At 40.4% G+C, this 20,579-nt stretch overlaps 3 gene segments (V, D, J or C); 1 reads left to right on the top strand and 2 right to left on the bottom strand.

Moving 5' to 3' along the window:
• Window positions 1-4,920: 4,920 nt before the first annotated feature.
• Window positions 4,921-5,393, bottom strand: LOC114568588 (Ig kappa chain V region 3381-like). The segment is given in 2 exon segments: window positions 4,921-5,234; window positions 5,342-5,393. Coding segments are annotated over 2 exon segments (366 nt in total).
• Window positions 5,394-6,867: 1,474 nt separating this feature from the next.
• LOC114568587 (Ig kappa-b4 chain C region-like) lies at window positions 6,868-7,527 on the top strand. The segment is given in 2 exon segments: window positions 6,868-6,871; window positions 7,068-7,527. Coding segments are annotated over 2 exon segments (285 nt in total).
• A 7,164-nt stretch (window positions 7,528-14,691) lies between these two features.
• LOC114567729 (Ig kappa chain V region 2717-like) lies at window positions 14,692-15,174 on the bottom strand. The segment is given in 2 exon segments: window positions 14,692-15,015; window positions 15,123-15,174. Coding segments are annotated over 2 exon segments (375 nt in total).
• Between the last annotated feature and the right edge of the window lie 5,405 nt (window positions 15,175-20,579).

The following is a 20,579-nucleotide window of genomic DNA, read 5'->3' as shown; positions in this document are numbered from 1 at the left end:
AAATCTTTCAAAATGTTTGATTTAGACTTCCCAGGACCAGCTGGAACATATACAAGAAGTCTTTTATTCCCTATGCCAAATAGGCATTGAACACAGAATAACTGCATTTATTTAGAAATTTTTTAATATTTGCTCTCTTGTATTTTTTATTAGACTTATTTGCTGCCACCTGCCCATTTACACTATTTTATATTGTATTTTGTATACTCTGTATGTTCTAAATGATCAACACTGGCCTCTTAACGGCTGGGAGCAGAGAGGCAGGACACATATGCAAACACACAGAGTCAGTGAACTGTAGCTGTCCTCAACATGTCATGCTGTTTCCCCCTCAGTGCTGACAGCATGGACCTACATATTTACATATTCACATGGAGAGGATATTGAAAAGTCTGGTAGTAAACTGAGCAAGTGACTTGTGGACAGTTTTGTTCTATTTTTTCAGTTTGGTATAATTTTTTAACTTCCATGTGTTTATTGAGAACAACTAAAAAAACTGCATCGTGCTCGTGCAAAAAGTACATGAACCCTTGAGTTAATGACCTGAAAAAAGCTAATTGGAGTCAGCTTTTAGCACACGTGGAGTCTAGTTAAGATAATGAGTTTGGAGGTGTGGACTACAGCTACTTTGACTGATAAAAAGCCTTCAAACTTTTGGAGTTTGTGCTGCACAAGAAGAACACACTTAAGTGAGCCATGCCTCGCCAAAAAGAGCTTTCAGAGGATCTATGATCAAGAATTGTTGATTTACATGAAGCTGGCAAGGGTTACAAAGTTATTTCAAAGACTTTAGAAATTAATCTGTCATCAGTTAGGAAAACAATCTACAAAAAAGACACTTTGGGACTATTGCTACTCTACCAAGAAGTGGCACCAGTCAAAATGACACCAAGATGAATGTTCAATAATGACATGAAAGATCTGAATTTGTTTATTTTAGACACTTTGTTTGTCAATACCCTTGATTTATATGAAGATCAGATCACATTTTATGACCAATTCATTCAGAAAAACATGAAATTCCAAAAGGTTCACATACTTTTTCTTGCCACTGCATTTACATATTCACATGGAGAGGATATTGAAAAGTCTGGTAGTAAACTGATCCAGTGACTTGTGGACAGTTTTGTTCTGTCCTTCCAGTTTGGTAATATGGTCTTTTTTTTGATAATGATTAGTGATATTAATATTAATGCAGGTTTGACATGTTTCTAATGTGAAGATTTCACCAAGTGAAGCAGTGATGAGTCTTTATAGAAGGCTGAGGCCAGTGTTGTAGTTCTCAATATCAGTCTTGGTCTCAAGACCACTCTTTAAAGGTTTTGGTCTCGTCTCAGAATCTGACGCATTTTTACTCGGTCTTGTCTTGTCTCAGATCTTTGGATCCAATTACTAAAACATGTCTTAGTGTTCTTAATGAGGGTGAAAAAGCCGATGAATTAAATAACTTTTATGCAAGATTTTGATTAGCTGAGTTCTAGTAGGATAAAATCGAGCCTCTAGACTCATTACCTGCACTGAATCCCCCAAAAATCACTATTGACCAGCATGTTGCACAGAGTCTTTTCTCACCCACCTGCCCTAGGAAGGCTGCTGGACCAGGCGGCATTTCTGGGTCTCTGCTGAAATGATGCAGCGTATTGCTAATTGCTTGCTTTGCTAATAATAAACCTTGGATTACCAGTGACATCAAACAGCTCCTGAATCAGAAAAAGCAGGCGTTCAGGAATGGAGACAGAGTGAGGCTCAGAGGGGTGCAGCATGAGCTGAGGAGGACACTGAAGCAGGCAAAGGTGGACTATAAAAACAAAGTGGAAGGGAAACTACGGGATAACAACATTAAAGAGGTGTGGAAGGGGATGAGAAACATCACTGGATTGAAAAAGAAGAATGGCCAGGTTTTTGAGGAAGATGTGGACAAAGCCAATGACTTCAACCAGTTCTACAATAGGTTTGACAGGGGGGCCGGACACTGCCCTGACCCAGCCGGGAGGGTCTCACCCGCTGTCACCTCCGCCACTTCAGATACCCCTTCTGCTGCTGCTTTTTCATCCTCTCTGGTGTACCCGCTATGTAGCGGCATCCCCAAACCTGTATCTGCAGCCCCCACTACAACTTTGCTTTTGACTCTGCCATCCTGGTCTTCTCTTCCAGGGAGCTGTCACCTGTCATCAGCAGGTGTGGATACTGCAACATCTGACCAGCGCTCTCTGTCTTTACCAATAGAAGAGGTGAGGGCGGAGTTAAGGAGACTGCACAGGGAAAGCAGCAGGTCCGGACGGTGTGTGTCCAAAACTACTGAAGGACTTTGCAACTCAACTAGCGGAGCCCCTCCATAACCTCTTCAACCTGAGTCTACAGACAGAGAAAGTCCCGGTGTTGTGGAAAACATCCTGTCTTGTACCAGTGCCCAAAACAGGACTCCCGGTGGAGATGAATGACTACAGGCCAGTGGCGTTAACATCCCACATTATGAAGACTCTGGAGCGGCTGCTCCTCCGCCACCTGAAACCGCAGGTTGCACAAGAATTAGATCCCCTTCAGTTAGCCTACCAGGAACATATAGGAGTGGAGGATGTGGTCCTCTTCATGTTGCACCGGGCCTATGCCTATCTGGATGTGCCTGGTTCTTATGTAAGGATCATGTTTTTTGACTTTTCTAGTGCATTTAACACCATCCAGCCCCTTATACTGAGAGACAAGCTCGTAAGTATAGGGGTGGCCCCCTCCTTGACCAACTGGATAACGGACTACTTAACATCAAGGCTGCAGTTTGTCAAGCTGGGGAAGTGTGTTTCGGGGTCGATGGAATGCAGTACCGGGGCTCCACAGGGGACGGTTCTGGCTCCGTTCCTGTTCACTTTGTACACATCGGACTTTAAGTACAATTCTGAGTCCTGCCAAATCCAGAAGTACTCCGACGATTCGGCTGTTGTGGCATGTGTGCGAGGTGGACGGGAGGAGGAGTACAGGGACCTTGTGGAGGACTTCTGTGACTGGAGCAATAAGAACTGTCTCCTCCTGAACACCACCAAGACTAAAGAGATGGTGGTGGATTTTAGGAAGTCAAAGCCAACCTGTCAGCCGGTCTGCATAAAGGGGGAGGCCATTGAGGTTGTGCAGACCTACAAGTACTTGGGTGTACTCTTGGACAGTAAGCTTGACTGGTCCGCTAATACAGATGCTCTGTATAAAAAGGGACAGAGACGTCTCTTCTTTCTCAGGAGGCTCAGATCTTTGACATTAGTAGCGATCTGCTGCTCTTGTTTTATCAGACTGTGATGGAGAGTGACCTGTTTTATGGGGCGGTTTGTTGGGGTGGCAACATGACAGACAAGAACAGCAGACGTCTTGACAAGCTGGTCAAAAAGGCCAGCTCAGTGCTGGGCAGAAGACTGGACTCATTGGGAACTGTAGTAGAGGGGCGTGCATGCAACAAACTGTACGCCATAATGGGTACTGACAAGCACCCCCTCTACAAGGTCCTGGCTGGACAGAGGAGCACTGTAGGACAGAGAGGTTCAGGAGATCCTTTGTCCCCACAGGCATCAGGCTATGTAACACCAACACATGTTAAAAAAAAACTGAGGAGATGTTGTAAATAGATGAAAAAATTAATTTGTCCCTGTGTTAATAAAGCTTTTAAATAGCAGATAAACTAATGTCTAGGTCAAGAAGGACTGGGAGGATCTCTTTGGTTTTACTACAATTAAATGATTTACTTAAAGAGATTAGTGTTTTAGGAATAGGCTGTGTTGTTTGTTCAATAACATCTATGGATGTTTTTCACATGGGGATGGAACAAATAGTTTATCTTATAGTCTTCTGTGTATTGTATCTATGTGTGTGTGTGTGTGTGTGTGTGTGTGTGTGTGTGTGTGTCCCTCTTCAGCTGAGGGATCAGTGAGAAATATAAAGAGGTAAAGGACATTAAGGTCTTGTACATCATTGTTTTTGGAAAACAACTGAAGTAAATGTATTTTCATAGATGGAAGGTATAGCCTAGTATTTCATATTTTAGACATTGTGTGTGTGTGTGTGTGTGTGTGTGTGTGTGTGTGTGTGTGTGTGTGTCCTTTTCAGTTTGCATTGTTTGTAAATGAGGTACAGATGACTCAGTGTACTTTGCCATGGTACATTTTTGATCTAAATATGGAGAGGACCCTATTCCAAACTATTGAAATGTCAACCACTGGTAGATTTCATTCACCAACTTGGATACAACTAATAACACCTGGTATTCATTAAAAAGGCCATGTCCATTAGAATGTGGTAAGGGGGATGCCATCCCTCAAGAATAGGAGGTAAAAGAGTTTTTTTTTCAGCTATCATGAGGAGCATGCAAATATGGAGACAGGGATCTTTGTTTATGGTAATGTGTTGAGTATTATAAATGGAAAGACATTTTAAAAGTATGTGAGCCATGTAGACCTGTCACCTTTGTCAATGACTCTTCCCACAGTATTTGGATCTTTTTTTTTTCTGATTACGATGCCTTTCAGATCCAAATAAAACAAGGACAGTGTGTCAATGTGTGTGTGTGTTCAAAAAGTTTGTGTGTGTGTGTGTGTGTGTGTGTGTGTGTGTGTGTGTGTGTGTGTTTTAAATTTGCCTGTTTAAATACAGGATTAAAAAATTTAATTAAAAAACTTAGACAGGTCTTGTCCAGAATGAAACAATTAATGAAACACGTTGTTTTTTGGTAACTGTATTGGGACTATTTTTACAAACTATTGGAATTTAAAAGTTTATCTTGTCTTGTAGTGTTGTGTGTGTGTGTGTGTGTGTGTGTGTGTGTGTGTGTGTGTGTGTGTGTGTGTCCTCAGTGAAGTGTATCAGTCTCTGCAGTAGCTTCCAGCTGCAGCAGTCAGTTCAGTTTCTGTTCAGTCTGACTGAGGGAGGTTTTTGTACGACGCTTTTTCACTGTGTGAACACACCCCCACTGTGATAACTCTGACAGTAGTAAACTGCTGCATCTTCAGTCTGGACTCCACTGATGGTCAGAGTGAAGTCAGAGTTTGATCCACTGCCTGTAAAACGATCTGGAATCCCTGATTGTCGAGTGCTAGCATAGTAAATGAGCAGTTTAGCAGTTTCTCCATCTCTCTGTTGGTACCAGGCTAACCTGTTAGAACTATAAACACTCTGACTGGTCCTACAGCTGATGGAGACGGAGCCTCCCAGAGCAGAGCTCACTGCTCCAGGCTGAGTCACTGTGACCTGGCCTCTGGACTCTGAGGATACAGAGACAAAAACATAAAGCAGCGTCACGGTTTAGTCGGCTTCATTTCAGAGGGACGGATGTTGATAGAGGAGAGGAGTTTGATTCTCTGGACTTTACCTGTGAAGCAGCAGCAGAGGAGAGTCCAGATGAGGACGGAGATCAAAGTCATGTTTTTGATGAGGAGGATTTCTGTGTCTTCTGTTGTCATGAAGGACAGCTGTCAGTCATCCAGTGTTCAACTCTCAGGACTATAAACTCTCCCAGAGCACTGGAGCATGGTGCTGCTGATGCAAAGTGGCTCTCTATGGAAATGCTCTGACTGACTCCAACAGGGACTTGGATTACTCTGATGATGCTGTTCATCAATGGATCAATCACTTTATCAGAGTATTGATTAGGATCTTTCAATAACACTTGGACTTCTTGACAAATTTTCTTTCAAAATGTTAGATTCAGGGTCCCAAGGACCAGCCGGAACATGTAAAAAGTATTTTATTTCCTATTCCATACAGCAATTGAACACAGAATGACCGCATCAGGCAACACTTGTTATTTATATACTTGAATTATTTATAGAACTTATCTGCTGCTACTTGTCCATTTACACTATTGTATATTGTATTCTGTATACTCTATATTTTTAATGGTGTGCTGTGTTATGTGCATTGTATTTACCTTTGCTGTACTTTGGGAGAAGACAAACACAAATCTCCACTGAGGGCGACGATAAAGTCAATCCAATCTAATGTCTTCTGTCTTATTTAAATTAATTGCAAGAAAAGAAATTACATACATTTAACATATACCAAAAACATGCATTAAGGAAATCTGCAGCACTGTGTTATTGTCAGTTATCTTTTCGGTGAATTTGTTTGTGTCAAAGTCAGAGAGCCGTGTCTCTCTACAGTGAGAGGTTTTTGTACGGTGGCTCAATGACTTTGTATCACTGTGGTGGACTTTTGGTGGAGGAACCAGACTGAATGTTGGAAGTAAGTTTCTGCACAAATACTAAAAACTATATTGTAAATATTGTAAAATAATGTTTTAAATTCTGTGTACAGTCGATAAAATATATATGTATTCACGTTTTTATTTCTCCTCCTTTATCGTGGAGACTAACTCAGAGCAGCTTCACTAAACATTTCTTTACACATTTCTGTCAAACTGAAATTTAAATGACTTGAAGTGTGGAAAAGATAAAACTGAAAAACTGTTCTACAAGATTCATTTTTCATTTTCCACATCAATGATAACTGTTTAAAGCAAATGAAGATTCAAATATTCAAACAATTGAACAAAGCAAAGATAAAGATCGGTATTTGAAAATGTGCAACATCTCTTTACTGTGTCATGTATTGTTTCAAAGTTTGAAAACTGTTTGAACAGTTTGGTAATGATGATCGAAATCCACATGAAGAACATTTGATGCTGTCAGCTCATTTTCTGGATTTGTTTCTATTACACTAAATACTTTAAAGTAATGGATAGTTAGGTTGGTGATGATTTTGATTTGGAGGTTTAAAGATTTGTCCAAAAGTTGACATTTTATTTCCAGTGTATAGTTAGATATATATCAGCTCATTGTGTAGATGATTCTCTCTGTGCTGATTTACATGAGAGGCTTCTTAAAGGGAAGTGAAACAATGTGTGAGTGAGTGACTGGTGGAGCAGAAAAACCATCTGACAGAAACTCCTTAAAGGAGAAAACCAACTCTCACACAGTCAAGGTGTCCAAGTGTCTGCTGGTTGATTGACAGCTGTGTGGTCCCTGTCCTCTAAGCTGATTGGTGTCTCCTAGGTGATGTCCGTCCCACCCTGACAGTGCTGCCCCTCCAGTGAGGAGCTGCTGAGGGGAAGGCCACGCTCATGTGCCTGGCCAACAAGGGCTTCCCCTCAGACTGGAGTCTGGCCTGGAAGGTGGACGGCAGCAGCAGCAGCAGCAGCTGGGAGGAGAGCAGGAGCCCCGGGGTGCTGGGGAAGGACGGCAAATACAGCTGGAGCAGCACCCTGAGGCTCCCTAAAGACCAGTGGGAGAAGGTGGGCTCTGTGACCTGTGAGGCCACCCAGGGCTCCCAGACTCCACTCTCAGAGACACTGAGGAGAGACCAGTGTTCCCAGTCCTGACCTGACTCACTGGGACTCTGCTACTGGTTTCACTCTGATACTGATCTCAGTCTGCTCTCTTCTACTCTCTCTCTGTTTATCTCTTTCCCTCACTCACTGTCTAATTACATGTTTCATTGATAAAGTGTGTTGCATGTCAATTTTGATTATTTTAACACAATAAAATACTCTTCATCGAATCGGTTGTTTCCATGTCTGTTATTGTAAAAGAAACTTTCCAATCGTCTTAATAGTTCCATAAATCTAGAAATTAAACTCAACTGAGTTTAATTTAAAACTTCCTAGACATTTCTCGAGAAAGAAACTATAAGGTAATTTAATAGCATGTTTAATATATTTTGAAAACACAAAACTAATCAGAGAATCATTTAGTGACCCAGACAAGATAGAAGTGAATCCATCATTTATTCCAAATTCTTTAAAGCTCATGTGACTTCAGAAACTGCTTCACTGGAGTAATTTTAAATTAGTTTTTGTAGAAAATCTGATTATTTCAATATATTTAGGAAATTCAAATATACTATTTCTCTCATAAATGAAGTGTTTACTATTTTGAATTGTTTTTAGATGTGTCTATAGAATATAATGAATCTGGGTAAACTTCAGAGACTGAGAAGAAATAATTGCAATTGAATTATAAATTAGGATATCATCAGCATATCATATTATAAAAAATATTATCAGCTGTGTGATCTTAAAATATCACATTATATATGCATTTCACTATCAACACAAGTTCATTAAAACATTTCATGTCTTAAGGTGGGTTGGAAAATAAACTGACTTGAATATGAATCAAATAGATTTTGAATTGTACTTAAACAATGAAATAGAAATAAATATTTGATTTCACACCTAAACAAACTGGTGTTAGCTTTATTATCTTATCTTCTTTTCAGATGTCGTTTGATCTGACTTTAAATACAATGTTAATACACTTTTTCAACAAGATTACTATTATAGCTTACTATAGTATGAGCAGTATTTCCTGACATTTTTCTGTTATATAGACTTCAGTGTCAGTCAAACTTCTAAAGTGTCTGTGTTTCTTTAGGTTTATGCAGCCGTTCATTCAGATCAGTTCCTCTCCAGCTGAGGAGATTTTTGTACGACGTTGTATCACTGTGTGAACGGGGTGCTGTAATCCTGCTGACAGTAATAATCTCCTCCATCTTCAGTCTGAACTCCACTGATGGTCAGAGTGAAGTCAGTTCCAGACTGAGTCCCACTGAAACGATCTGAAACTCCAGACTGACGGGACTGAGCATTATAAATCAAGAGATTCTCTCTGTAGCATTTCCATGAGATGATTCTTTTAGAAAGAAGTGATGAGATGATGTAATGCAGGTCCCATCTGCTCGGTGCAGCCTGACAGGGTTTAGCTGTGGTGTCCTACAGCAGGTATGGAGCTGGTGGGAAAGGATGAAAGTCAAGCTCTGGTCAGCACCACTGTTACTGCTCTCCTTGACAAAGTCAATGTGAGAGAAAGTCAACAGATTCTTTGGGTTTTTCTCCCAACAATAATGGTCACCACTGTCATCTAATGTGTCTGATCTAAAGCAGGTAACAGGTAGATGGGAATGACCTGCTGTGCTGTGCTCTTTGATACAGAAGTGGTTTTAGATCTTGTGGTAATCTCATCTCCTCAGTGCATAACTTCATATCACATTAACTGTTCTGATAGGAACTTTTTTGGAATTTATGTTTCTAGTAAAACTTTGTTCATCACAGTGTGAAAAGAGTCTTAAGAGTCCACCACTGTTTGTTTCAATAGCGATAGAAGTCGACACACGTTCTTCTCATCATATTCTGTTAAAAGTTCCCAAAACAAATAGTGTCTTCTCTCTGTCGTCATTACAGTCTGCTGCAGCCAAAGACTGGAACTATCTGCAAAAAACCACTAAAGCTGAAAACTTGTATCTTCATGTCAGCTTTTAACAACTCTGTTATGGACCTTCTCTCTGATACATGCGGCTGTTTTGGGAACCACAAGCATTCCCTGCCCATTATCTGTCTGCTGTTTACTGTTGCCCCATGCTGATTGTTGTTGTCTTGCTGCTGCTGTTTAGCTCTGCATGTTGAATTAGTGCTTGTGTTTGTTGCTCGTGTTCTTCTCGTTTGACACCATGCTTGTTTGACACCATGTCATTTTGTTCTGCTTGCTGTGACTGTATGTCATTGTTGTTTTGGATGTTTGCTGTCATTTTAACTGACAATATGTGGAGGTGTTGGAAAGGCTTTGTTTGGATGTTTGCCATTGTCATTTTAAGTTTTAAACGATTTTGGATTTACAGGATGAAAAAATAATTTAAAAAAACTCAGACAGGTCTGTGTCCAGAATTAAGAGTTGTTTTAGTCTTTGTAATGGGAATTTTTGCCATTGCAAATGTATGTGTGTGTGTGTGTGTGTGTGTGTGTGTGTGTGTGTGTGTGTGTGTCCCCAGTGAAGTGTATCAGTCTCTGCAGTAGCTTCCAGCTGCAGCAGTCAGTTCAGTTTCTGTTCAGTCTGACTGAGGGAGGTTTTTGTACGACGCTTTTTCACTGTGTGGACACATGCTGACTGTTGATATAGTGATAACTCTGACAGTAGTAAACTGCTGCATCTTCAGTCTGGACTCCACTGATGGTCAGAGTGAAGTCAGAGTTTGATCCACTGCCTGTAAAACGATCTGGAATCCCTGATTGTCGAGTAGTAGCAGTGTAAATGAGCAGTTTAGGAGTTTCTCCATCTCTCTGTTGGTACCAGGCTAATCTGTGGTTTCCATCATAATAAACAGCCTGACTGGTCCTACAGCTGATGGAGACGGAGCCTCCCAGAGCAGAGCTCACTGCTCCAGGCTGAGTCACTGTGACCTGGCCTCTGGACTCTGAGGATACAGAGACAAAAACATAAAGCAGCGTCACGGTTTAGTCGGCTTCATTTCAGAGGGACGGATGTTGATAGAGGAGAGGAGTTTGATTCTCTGGACTTTACCTGTGAAGCAGCAGCAGAGGAGAGTCCAGATGAGGACGGAGATCAAAGTCATGTTTTTGATGAGGAGGATTTCTGTGTCTTCTGTTGTCATGAAGGACAGCTGTCAGTCATCCAGTGTTCAACTCTCAGGACTATAAACTCTCCCAGAGCACTGGAGCATGGTGCTGCTGATGCAAAGTGGCTCTCTATGGAAATGCTCTGACTGACTCCAACAGGGACTTGGATTACTCTGATGATGCTGTTCATCAATGGATCAATCACTTTATCAGAGTATTGATTAGGATCTTTCAATAACACTTTGACTTCTTGACATATCTTTCAAAATGTTTGATTTAGACTTCCCAGGACCAGCTGGAATATAAAAGAAGTCTTTTATTCCCTATGCCATACAGGCATTGAACACAGAATAACTGCTTTTCTTTTGCAATTTTTTAATATTTGCTATCTTATATTTTTTTATTAGACTTATTTGCTGCCACCTGCCCATTTGCACTATTTTATATTGTATTTTATATACTCTGTATGTTTTAAATGATCAACACTGGCCTCTTAACGGCTGGGAGCAGAGAGGCAGGACACATATGCAAACACACAGAGTCAGTGAACTGTAGCTGTCCTCAACATGTCATGCTGTTTCCCCCTCAGTGCTGACAGCATGGACCTACATACAGTGGCAAGAAAAAGTACATGAAGCTTTTGGAATTTAATGGTTTTCTGAATAAATTTTTCATAAAATGTGATCTGATCTTCATCTAAGTCAAGGGTATTGACAAATATAATGTGTCTAAAATAAAAACGCAAAATCTTTTTGATTTTCCATGTCTTTATTGAGAACAACTAAAAATACTGCATTGTGCTTGTGCAAAAAGTACGTGAACCCTTGAGTTAATGACCTAAAAAAAGCTAATTGGAGTCAGCTTTTAGCACACGTGGAGTCTCGTTAAGATAATGAGTTTGGAGGTGTGGACTACAGCTACTTTGACTGATAAAAAGCCCTCAAACTTTTGGAGTTTGCGTTGCACAAGAAGAACACACTTATGTGAGCCATGCCTCGCCAAAAAGAGCTTTCAGAAGATCTATGATCAAGAATTGTTGATTTACATGAAGCTGGCAAGGGTTACACAGTTATTTTAAAGACTTTAGAAATTCATCTGTCTACAGTTACGAAAACAATCTACAAATGGAGACACTTTGGGACTATTGCTACTCTACCAAGAAGTGGGCGCCCAATCAAAATGACACCAAGATGAGTGTTCAATAAAGACATGAAAGATCAGAATTTGTTTATTTTAGACACATTATGTTTGTCAATACCCTTGATTTAAAAGAAGATCAGATCACATTTTATGACCAATTTATTCAGAAAACCATGAAATTCCAAAAGGTTCACATACTTTTTCTTGCCACTGTATTTACATATTCACATGGAGAGGATATTAAAAAGTCTGGTAGTAAACTGATCCAGTGACTTGTGGACAGTTTTGTTCTGTCCTTCCAGTTTGGTAATATGGTCTTTTTTTGATAATGATTAGTGATATTAATATTAATGCAGGTTTGACATGTTTCTAATGTGAAGATTTCACCAAGTGAAGCAGTGATGAGTCTTTATAGAAGGCTGAGGCCAGTGTTGTAGTTCTCAATATCAGTCTTGGTCTCAAGGCCACTCTTTGAAGGTTTTGGTCTTGTCTCAGAATCTGACGCATTTTTACTCGGTCTTGTCTTGTCTCAGATCTTTGGATCCAATTCCATGATCTTCCTCAGCAGACGGAGTTCACCCAGTTCTCATGGAATATTTTAACTTCTAAGCCAACGTGGACAAGAAGTCTCACAAATGCTGAGAGGAATGGGAATTTGAAAATCCACATTTTAATAACATCTGAGGAAAAGTATGTGACATGATTAAAAGCTCAACAACAGCTACTGGCTGGATGTTGTGAAGAGATAGTTTTGCTGTTTCCAAAGTCAAGAATGAACATGAGATTGTAATGTGATATGAATGGATGGTGTCATCTTGAGTTAGCTGTGTGATTCAGCTGTCTGTGCTCTCTCTGCAGGTGATGGTTAGAGCAACTGGGAACAGCTGAGGATGTTCCCAGTAGCAGGAGGTTATTTAAGTCTGGATGCAGTGCAGCCCTCTCTCTGGCTGACTCTCCACTCTGCTGCAGCTTTGCTCCTCTCCCGTCTCCTTTAGTTCCAGTAGGAGTTAGATTTTTAAGTGGCATGTGGCACCCAGAAGTGGCATGTCCTGGCATATGCTGCCGGAAGTGGCATGTTTTTCACCGTAAGACGTAAAATATAATTTATAACGTTAAAATATAACTTAGTTCTTCACTGTAACATCTAAAATATAATTTACAACGTAACATTTCGTTAAAATATACGTGCCACTTTCTAAAGCCACGTGGTGTGTTATTTCGAGGCTATGTCTTATCGCGAGGCTACATGACACGCGGGTTACATTCAGGAAAACAATAGTACTCGCTACGGCGTCAATTCATACGCAATTGCATTTGGCATACGGAAGTACCGGAAGTACATGCCACTGGCACGTGCCACATGCCACTTAGAAATCTAACTCCCTCTCTTCAGTTCTCTACTCTGCTCCTATCAACCTTTACAACACCCACACATGCATATATTGTCCACTCATGCCCATCACACAATACTAACTTCACTGATATCCACATCCCAACATTGAATTACTAAAGTTAACCCTACAAGTCCCTGCTTAAAAGCAGTACACCACCATTAAAAACAATCCACGTTTGGGACAATGATGGCATTGATCCATTAAAAGGATGTTTTTACTGCACTAACTTGGACCTCTTCCATAGCTTGGACTTAGAAGAAGCAACAGACACTATTACTGATTATGTAACATTTTGTACAGATAACATGTTAACTCAGAAGTCTATAAATTTGTATCCAAATAATAATCTAATATTTCCATGGACATTAAAGAGTGTGTAGTTTGAGAAAAATAGAATTTAAAAATGGGGATATTGTGGCCATGGAGAATATAAAAAAAAACTCAACAGTAAATGAGGAAAGGCAAGGAGGAAGGAGAAGGATCCACTGCTCCTCTATGAATATGAAAAAAATGTGGGATTCCATGAAATTTATGACAAACCTGGCCCCGGCTAAAACATGTCTTAGTGTTCTTAATGAGGGGGGAAAAGCTGATGAATTAAATAACTTTTATGCAAGGTTTTGATTACCCAAATTCTACTAGGATAAAATAGAGGCTCTAGACTCATTACCAGTGTTGGTCATCTTACTTTAAAAAAGTAATTAGTTACAGTTACAAATTACTTCTCCCAAAAAGTAATTGAGTTAGTAACTCAGTTACCACATTGTAAAAGTAAATAGTTACTCAGCAAAGTAACTGTGACATTTGTTAATGTTCTATAACACTATTACGTTCTAGAACATCTTTAACATCAAAGATGTTTCTATGAACTGATGGATGTGTTGAGCTCGGCCTTGGTCACCTGTTGCTGACCGAAAAATGGAGCGTTGCTTGTTTTAACAGAGTGGCTCCGTCTCCTTCCTGGAGCTCACGCTAGCTGCATTTGGGCTTGGGGGGGTTGGGTTAGCAGCAGCAACAAGTGTCCTGTTAGCATGTGTTGATGTGAGGGGCTTGATAAGACTGGAGTTGCTTGAGGCAGGCGTGGATAAAGTCTTTTTCCTGGGCATAGCGTGCATGTTACAGAAACATTCTTGTCTTTCATTTCAATGAGCGAGAAGTAGTGCCAGTACTTCCAGTTGGAGAACGCTACCTTTGAATTTCCCTGGCTCGTCGCTGTCTTGTGTTTAGTAGTAGTCAGTAACGCCGTTCTACTTAAACACCGTTCCCAACACTGCTCATTACATGCCTAATAAGAAAAGGACAGTGATCTATCTAACTACCTTTCAGAGATTCAGAGGATTGTAAAATGGTGTGATGACAAACACCTTTTTCTGAATGTTAAAAAAAAAACTTTTAAAAAAACTGTTGTACATAGATGTCGAAATGAATTTGTCCCTGCGTCAACAAAGCTTTTAAATAGCAGATAAACTAATGTCTAGGTCAAGAAGGACTGGGAGGATCTCTTTGGTTTTACTACAATTAAATGATTTACTTAAAGAGATTAGTGTTTTAGGAACCTTGCTGTGTTGTTTGTTCAATAACATCTATGGATGTTTTTCACACACATCGTGGAACAAAAATGTTATCTTATAGTCGGACTGTGTGTGTGTGTGTGTGTGTGTGTGTGTGTGTGTGTGTGTGTCCTCAGTGAAGTGTATCAGTCTCTGCAGTAGCTTCCAGCTGCAGCAGTCAGTTCAGTTTCTGTTCAGTCTGACTGAGGGGGTTTTTGTACGACGCTTTTTCACTGTGTGAACACATACTGACTGTTGATAACATGAACACTCTGACAGTAGTAAACTGCTGCATCTTCAGTCTGGACTCCACTGATGGTCAGAGTGAAGTCAGAGTTTGATCCACTGCCTGTAAAACGATCTGGAATCCCTGATTGTCGAGTGCTAGTATATTTAATGAGCAGTTTAGGAGTTTCTCCATCTCTCTGTTGGTACCAGTGTAGATAGTTCCCATTATAAACATTCTGACTGGTCCTACAGCTGATGGAGACGGAGCCTCCCAGAGCAGAGCTCACTGCTCCAGGCTGAGTCACTGTGACCTGGCCTCTGGACTCTGAGGATACAGAGACAAAAACATAAAGCAGCGTCACGGTTTAGTCGGCTTCATTTTAGAGGGACGGATGTTGATAGAGGAGAGGAGTTTGATTCTCTGGACTTTACCTGTGAAGCAGCAGCAGAGGAGAGTCCAGATGAGGACGGAGATCAAAGTCATGTTTTTGATGAGGAGGATTTCTGTGTCTTCTGTTGTCATGAAGGACAGCTGTCAGTCATCCAGTGTTCAACTCTCAGGACTATAAACTCTCCCAGAGCACTGGAGCATGGTGCTGCTGATGCAAAGTGGCTCTCTATGGAAATGCTCTGACTGACTCCAACAGGAACTTGGATTACTCTGATGATGCTGTTCATCAATGGATCAATCACTTTATCAGAGTATTGATTAGGATCTTTCAATAACACTTTGACTTCTTGACAAATCTTTCAAAATGTTTGATTTAGGCTTCCCAGGACCAGCTGGAATATAAAAGAAGTCTTTTATTCCCTATGCCAAACAGGCATTGAACACAGAATAACTGCTTTTCTTTTGCAATTTTTTAATATTTGCTATCTTATATTTTTTTATTAGACTTATTTGCTGCCACCTGTCCATTTACTATTTTATATTGTATTTTGTATACTCTGTATGTTCTAAATGATCAACACTGGCCTCTTAACGGCTGGGAGCAGAGAGGCAGGACACATATGCAAACACACAGAGTCAGTGAACTGTAGCTGTCCTCAACATGTCATGCTGTTTCCCCCTCAGTGCTGACAGCATGGACCTACATACAGTGGCAAGAAAAAGTACGTGAAGCTTTTGGAATTTGATGGTTTTCTGAATACATTTTTCATAACATGTGATCTGATGTTCATCTAAGTCAAGAGTATTGACAAATATAATGTGTCTAAAGTAATTACACAAATTATTTTTGATCTTCCATGTCTTTATTGAGAACAACAACAAAAAACTGCATCGTGCTTGTGCAAAAAGTATGTGAACCCTTGAGTTAATGACCTCCAAAAAGCTAATTGGAGTCAGCTTTTAGCACACGTGGAGTCTCGTTAAGATAATGAGTTTGGAGGTGTGGACTACAGCTACTTTGACTGATAAAAACTCCTCAAACTTTTGGAGTTTGCGCTGCACAAGAAGAACACACTTATGTGAGCCATGCCTCGCCAAAAAGAGCTTTCAGAGGATCTATGATCAAGAATTGTTGATTTACATGAAGCTGGCAAGGGTTATAAAATTATTTCAAAGACTTTAGAAATCCATCTGTCTACAGTTAGGCAAACAATCTTCAAATGGAGACATTTTGGGACTATTGCTCCTCTACCAAGAAGTGGGCACCCAGTCAAAATGACACCAAGAGCACAACAAAGACTCATCAATGAGGTCAAGAAACAATCCCGAATGACAACCAGAGATTTGAAGGCATCATTGGAACTGGCTGACATCTTTGTTCATTAGTCTACAATACGTAAAACATTGAACAAGCAGGGTATCTACAGCAGGACACCACGATGGAAGCCACTGCTTACTAAAAAGAACATTGCTGCACGCCTGAAGTTTGCAAAAGAGCACAAATGTTTTGTGGACTGATGAAACTAGTATCTACATCTACCAGAGCCACATCTTTTAAACAAGAAGAGCAAACTATAATTCTACATAAATATGAAGAACACAGACACGGTTTTACAGGCAAAATGCAGGAAGGAAAGCTGACAAAAAAAAAGCTGAGTCTCTTTTACATAAATCACAACGCTTATCCTATCAATATCACTTCCAGTGGTGTGGTCTACGTGATAGTAAGCTCCAGGATTTCTATATAGGCTACACACTTAACAATGCCCAATGACCCATAACATAGGCTACTTTCCATTATATTTTTGATACATTTTGAATTGTCATCCGTGCTTTTTTCTTAACATCTCTAGGCTGAATAAAGGTATTTTTTACCGTGAATTGGTGCATTAAAGTGTATCGGAATGCAGGAAATGAAGTCGTTGATGATTAAAACTTCCCTGGGGGAGGACACCCAGGCCCCCCTACTATGATATGCCCCCCTACTCCCCAAAAAATCTGATTCTGGCCAATATACAGTATGCTACAGTACACCCACTATAATAGACCTTTTTCACAGCAGAAATGTTGACATGTCATAGTAGGAAAAGCACAGGTGTATTCAAACCCATTAAAGAGGCCCTGGTATTGTGCATGCTGACTCACTGAAATATCTTACTGGGACACTTGATGGAATTGAGCCATTGTTAAGGTTATCAATTTCAGCTGTGCTTTTCCTACTATGACAAGTCAAAGTGTCTGCCGTGGAAAAAGGTCCATAGCCTACATTAGACTACACTGGTCACTTCCCCATCAGTCAGGCACAAGATCTGACCATAATTACACTTTTGCTTTCCATGAACTGTCGTTGCTTTAGCCTTTTATTTCAGTTGAAACCCTGGCAGTGGTAAGCGATTGAGAGAGAAAATAAAAAAATATCAAAACATAATTCTAACTGATGTGCGTATTGGCAACACACGGCTGAAGAAGCCGACAAATAGCCTATACGTAATTCCCTCCTCTTAAAATCTATATCTTTCATAAAGATACCCATCAGTGAATGTTAACGGGGTTGTCGGTCTCCAAATGTTTTTTTTAACTCTCTCTCTCTCTCTCTCTCTCTGCGCACCGAGCTCCGCCTTATCTTCTATGGTGACACCGTTATCAATCGAGTATGGATTGGTCAGTAGGCGGTGCTTTAACACCGGTTGATCTCTGATCTCCAACTTAACCTGCTCCCGACCAGGTTAGGTGTTCAGCAGAGATGGGAGTAAGTCACACATGGGCAAGTCACAAGCAAGTCTCAAGTCTCAACCTTCAAGTCTCAAGCAAGTCCAAGTCGTTTTTTGTGACAATCAAGCAAGTCAAGTCAAGTCATAGCTTTGGTCAAGCAAGTCACAAGTCAAGTCATACCAAAGTGTCCATTTTTAAACAAGCTAAAGACAGTGATTATGAACTGCTGGAGTTTTATTTGCATTTTTTACTCAATATTCAAAAGACATTGCGTCCACATACATCTGAAGAGTTTAAATTAACACAGATAAAAAAGCACAGCCTAAAACTGACATTAGGCCAACAATAAATCAACATTGTTCAATATGCCTCAAACATGACATCAAATCATGAAATTCCTTCAAACAATTTCAAGTATAATGGTTCTTAAGTCAAATAATATTCTTCAAACATGCCTCACTTTTATGAGACAGAAACACATCCTTTAACCTTTCCTTCTCCTAAAGAACAAAACATATTCTTTAAGAGGAGCTGAATCCTTCCAAAAATCACCTTTGCTTATTACATGGAATGGAAAGTATATGTTGATATTTGTCAGTGTATTTGTGAGTGAATGTTTGAGAAAGAGTGAGTGAAAAGTTATTAATATTGGTGAGTGAATGTGCATGTATGTGAGAGTGCAGTGTGTTGTATGTGTGCCAGCTTTATTCACATATACATCTGCATGTGTGTGTGTGTGTGTTTATGAGAGAGAGAGAGAGAGAGCAGTTTGTGTTGTGTGTGTGTGTAAGTGTGCCTAGTTTTATTCGCTCTTACCGCCACCTTGAACAAAGAGGGGAGGGTGTGCTTATTCATGGCCAAAAACTGAAGGGACTTCTGTCCATCACAAACGTCCAAATAGTGGTTCAGTTGAATATGGAGACTGGAACCCGAATCTCTCCCGATTTGAAGTGTCTGATGAAATTCAACGTCGGAATTTTTTGTACTGCAGACCTTGCAAACTGCCGTTCGTTTTTTTCTTTGCCTGGTCAGATGTGTAATCCTTATAGCCAAACTTTATTATTTTCTGTGCAGAGGGATAGGCGCCGATTTACGTTTTCCTCCGAGGGGTGCTCACGCGCACACAAAAAAAGTGTTTGCATTTCAGAACCTTAGGAAATGGACAGCGGCCGACACGAACACACGCGCCATAATAAAGCCGTAACGTAGGCCTAGCCTAAAGGCTCTCTTTCAACTCAGGACAGCGCCACTTCTCACTAATACAGACAGGATTGGAGATGAAAAGTTTAACTGGCACGTAACCGCGATCAGCTTCGTGAGAAATTAAGAATCAATGCCACCGACATAACCAATCACACTATGACAGACGCTCCACAACTGCAGTGTTTAATTTTAGATTCACGTAAAAATGAACTGGCAGTCTGGCACACGTGGGCGGTCAGTATTTTCCGTGGGTGCTCGAGCTCCGGAGCACCCACGGTATCGGCGCCCATGAGAGGGATCCATGACGTTAAGTTACTAGCCATAGCCAGTGTTTGTTTACTGAGGCGCGCGCGCGCGTCATCATATCAACGGCTCCTGCGCATGCAACAGCACTAAAATCGTAAAGTTAACTCCTCCTCAATATCAGAGGGGGAAAAAATAGATTTATTAAACAGAAAATCAAGTCATTTCAAGTCATTTGACTCAAGTCTAAGTCAAGTCTCAAGTCATGAATATCGAGTCAAAGTCGAGTCGAGTCTTTTATGAATGTTAATCAAGCAAGTCTCAAGTCCTAAAATTTGCGACTGAGTCTAACTCGAGTCAAGTCATGTGACTCGAGTCCCCCATGTCTGGTGTTCAGCATGAGTTACCACGGCGATAGAACCCGATAACAACTAATCCACCTTCCTGGTCCAGAAAACCCTGGGTTGAACCTGAAGTTAGCTCGTTAATGCCAAATCTTGCTTCGTAGTCCAGGCCTCTGGTCTGCCAGGAAGAATGGGCTAAAATTCCTCAACGATGTGCAGGTCTGATCCACAGCTACAGGAAGCGCCTGGTTGAGGTTATTGCTGCCAAGGAGGGGGGTCAACCACTTATTAATTCTAAGTGTTCACTTACTTTTTCCATTGCCATTTTCAATGTTGAATAAGTGTGTTCAATAAAGACATGAAAGATCTGAATTTGTTTATTTTAGACACATTGTTTGTCAATCCCCTTGATTTAGATGAAGATCAGATCACATTTTATGTCAAATTTATTCAGAAAACCATGAAATTCCAAAAGGTTCACATACTTTTTCTTGCCACTGTATTAACATATTCACATGGAGAGGATATTGAAAAGTCTGGTAGTAAACTGATCCAGTGACTTGTGGACAGTTTTGTTCTGTCCTTCCAGTTTGGTAATATGGTCTTTTTTTGATAATGATTAGTGATATTAATATTAATGCAGGTTTGACATGTTTGTAATGTGAAGATTTCACCAAGTGAAGCAGTGATGAGTCTTTATAGAAGGCTGAGGCCAGGGTTGTAGTTCTCAACATCAGTCTTGGTCTCAAGACCACTCTTTGAAGGTTTCGGTCTCGTCTCGGAATCTGACGCATTTTTACTCGGTCTTGTCTTGTCTCAGATCTTTGGATCCAATCCCATGATCTTCCTCAGCAGACGGAGTTCACCCAGTTCTCATGGAATATTTTAACTTCTAAGCCAACGTGGACCAGAAGTCTCACAAATGCTGAGAGGAATGGGAATTTGAAAATCCACATTTTAATAACATCTGCTGAGGAAAAGTATGTGATATGATTA

This window comes from Perca flavescens, chromosome 14 (assembly GCF_004354835.1).
Source record: "Perca flavescens isolate YP-PL-M2 chromosome 14, PFLA_1.0, whole genome shotgun sequence".
Taxonomy (NCBI): domain Eukaryota; kingdom Metazoa; phylum Chordata; class Actinopteri; order Perciformes; family Percidae; genus Perca; species Perca flavescens.
This window is presented reverse-complemented; position numbering and strand designations above follow the sequence as displayed.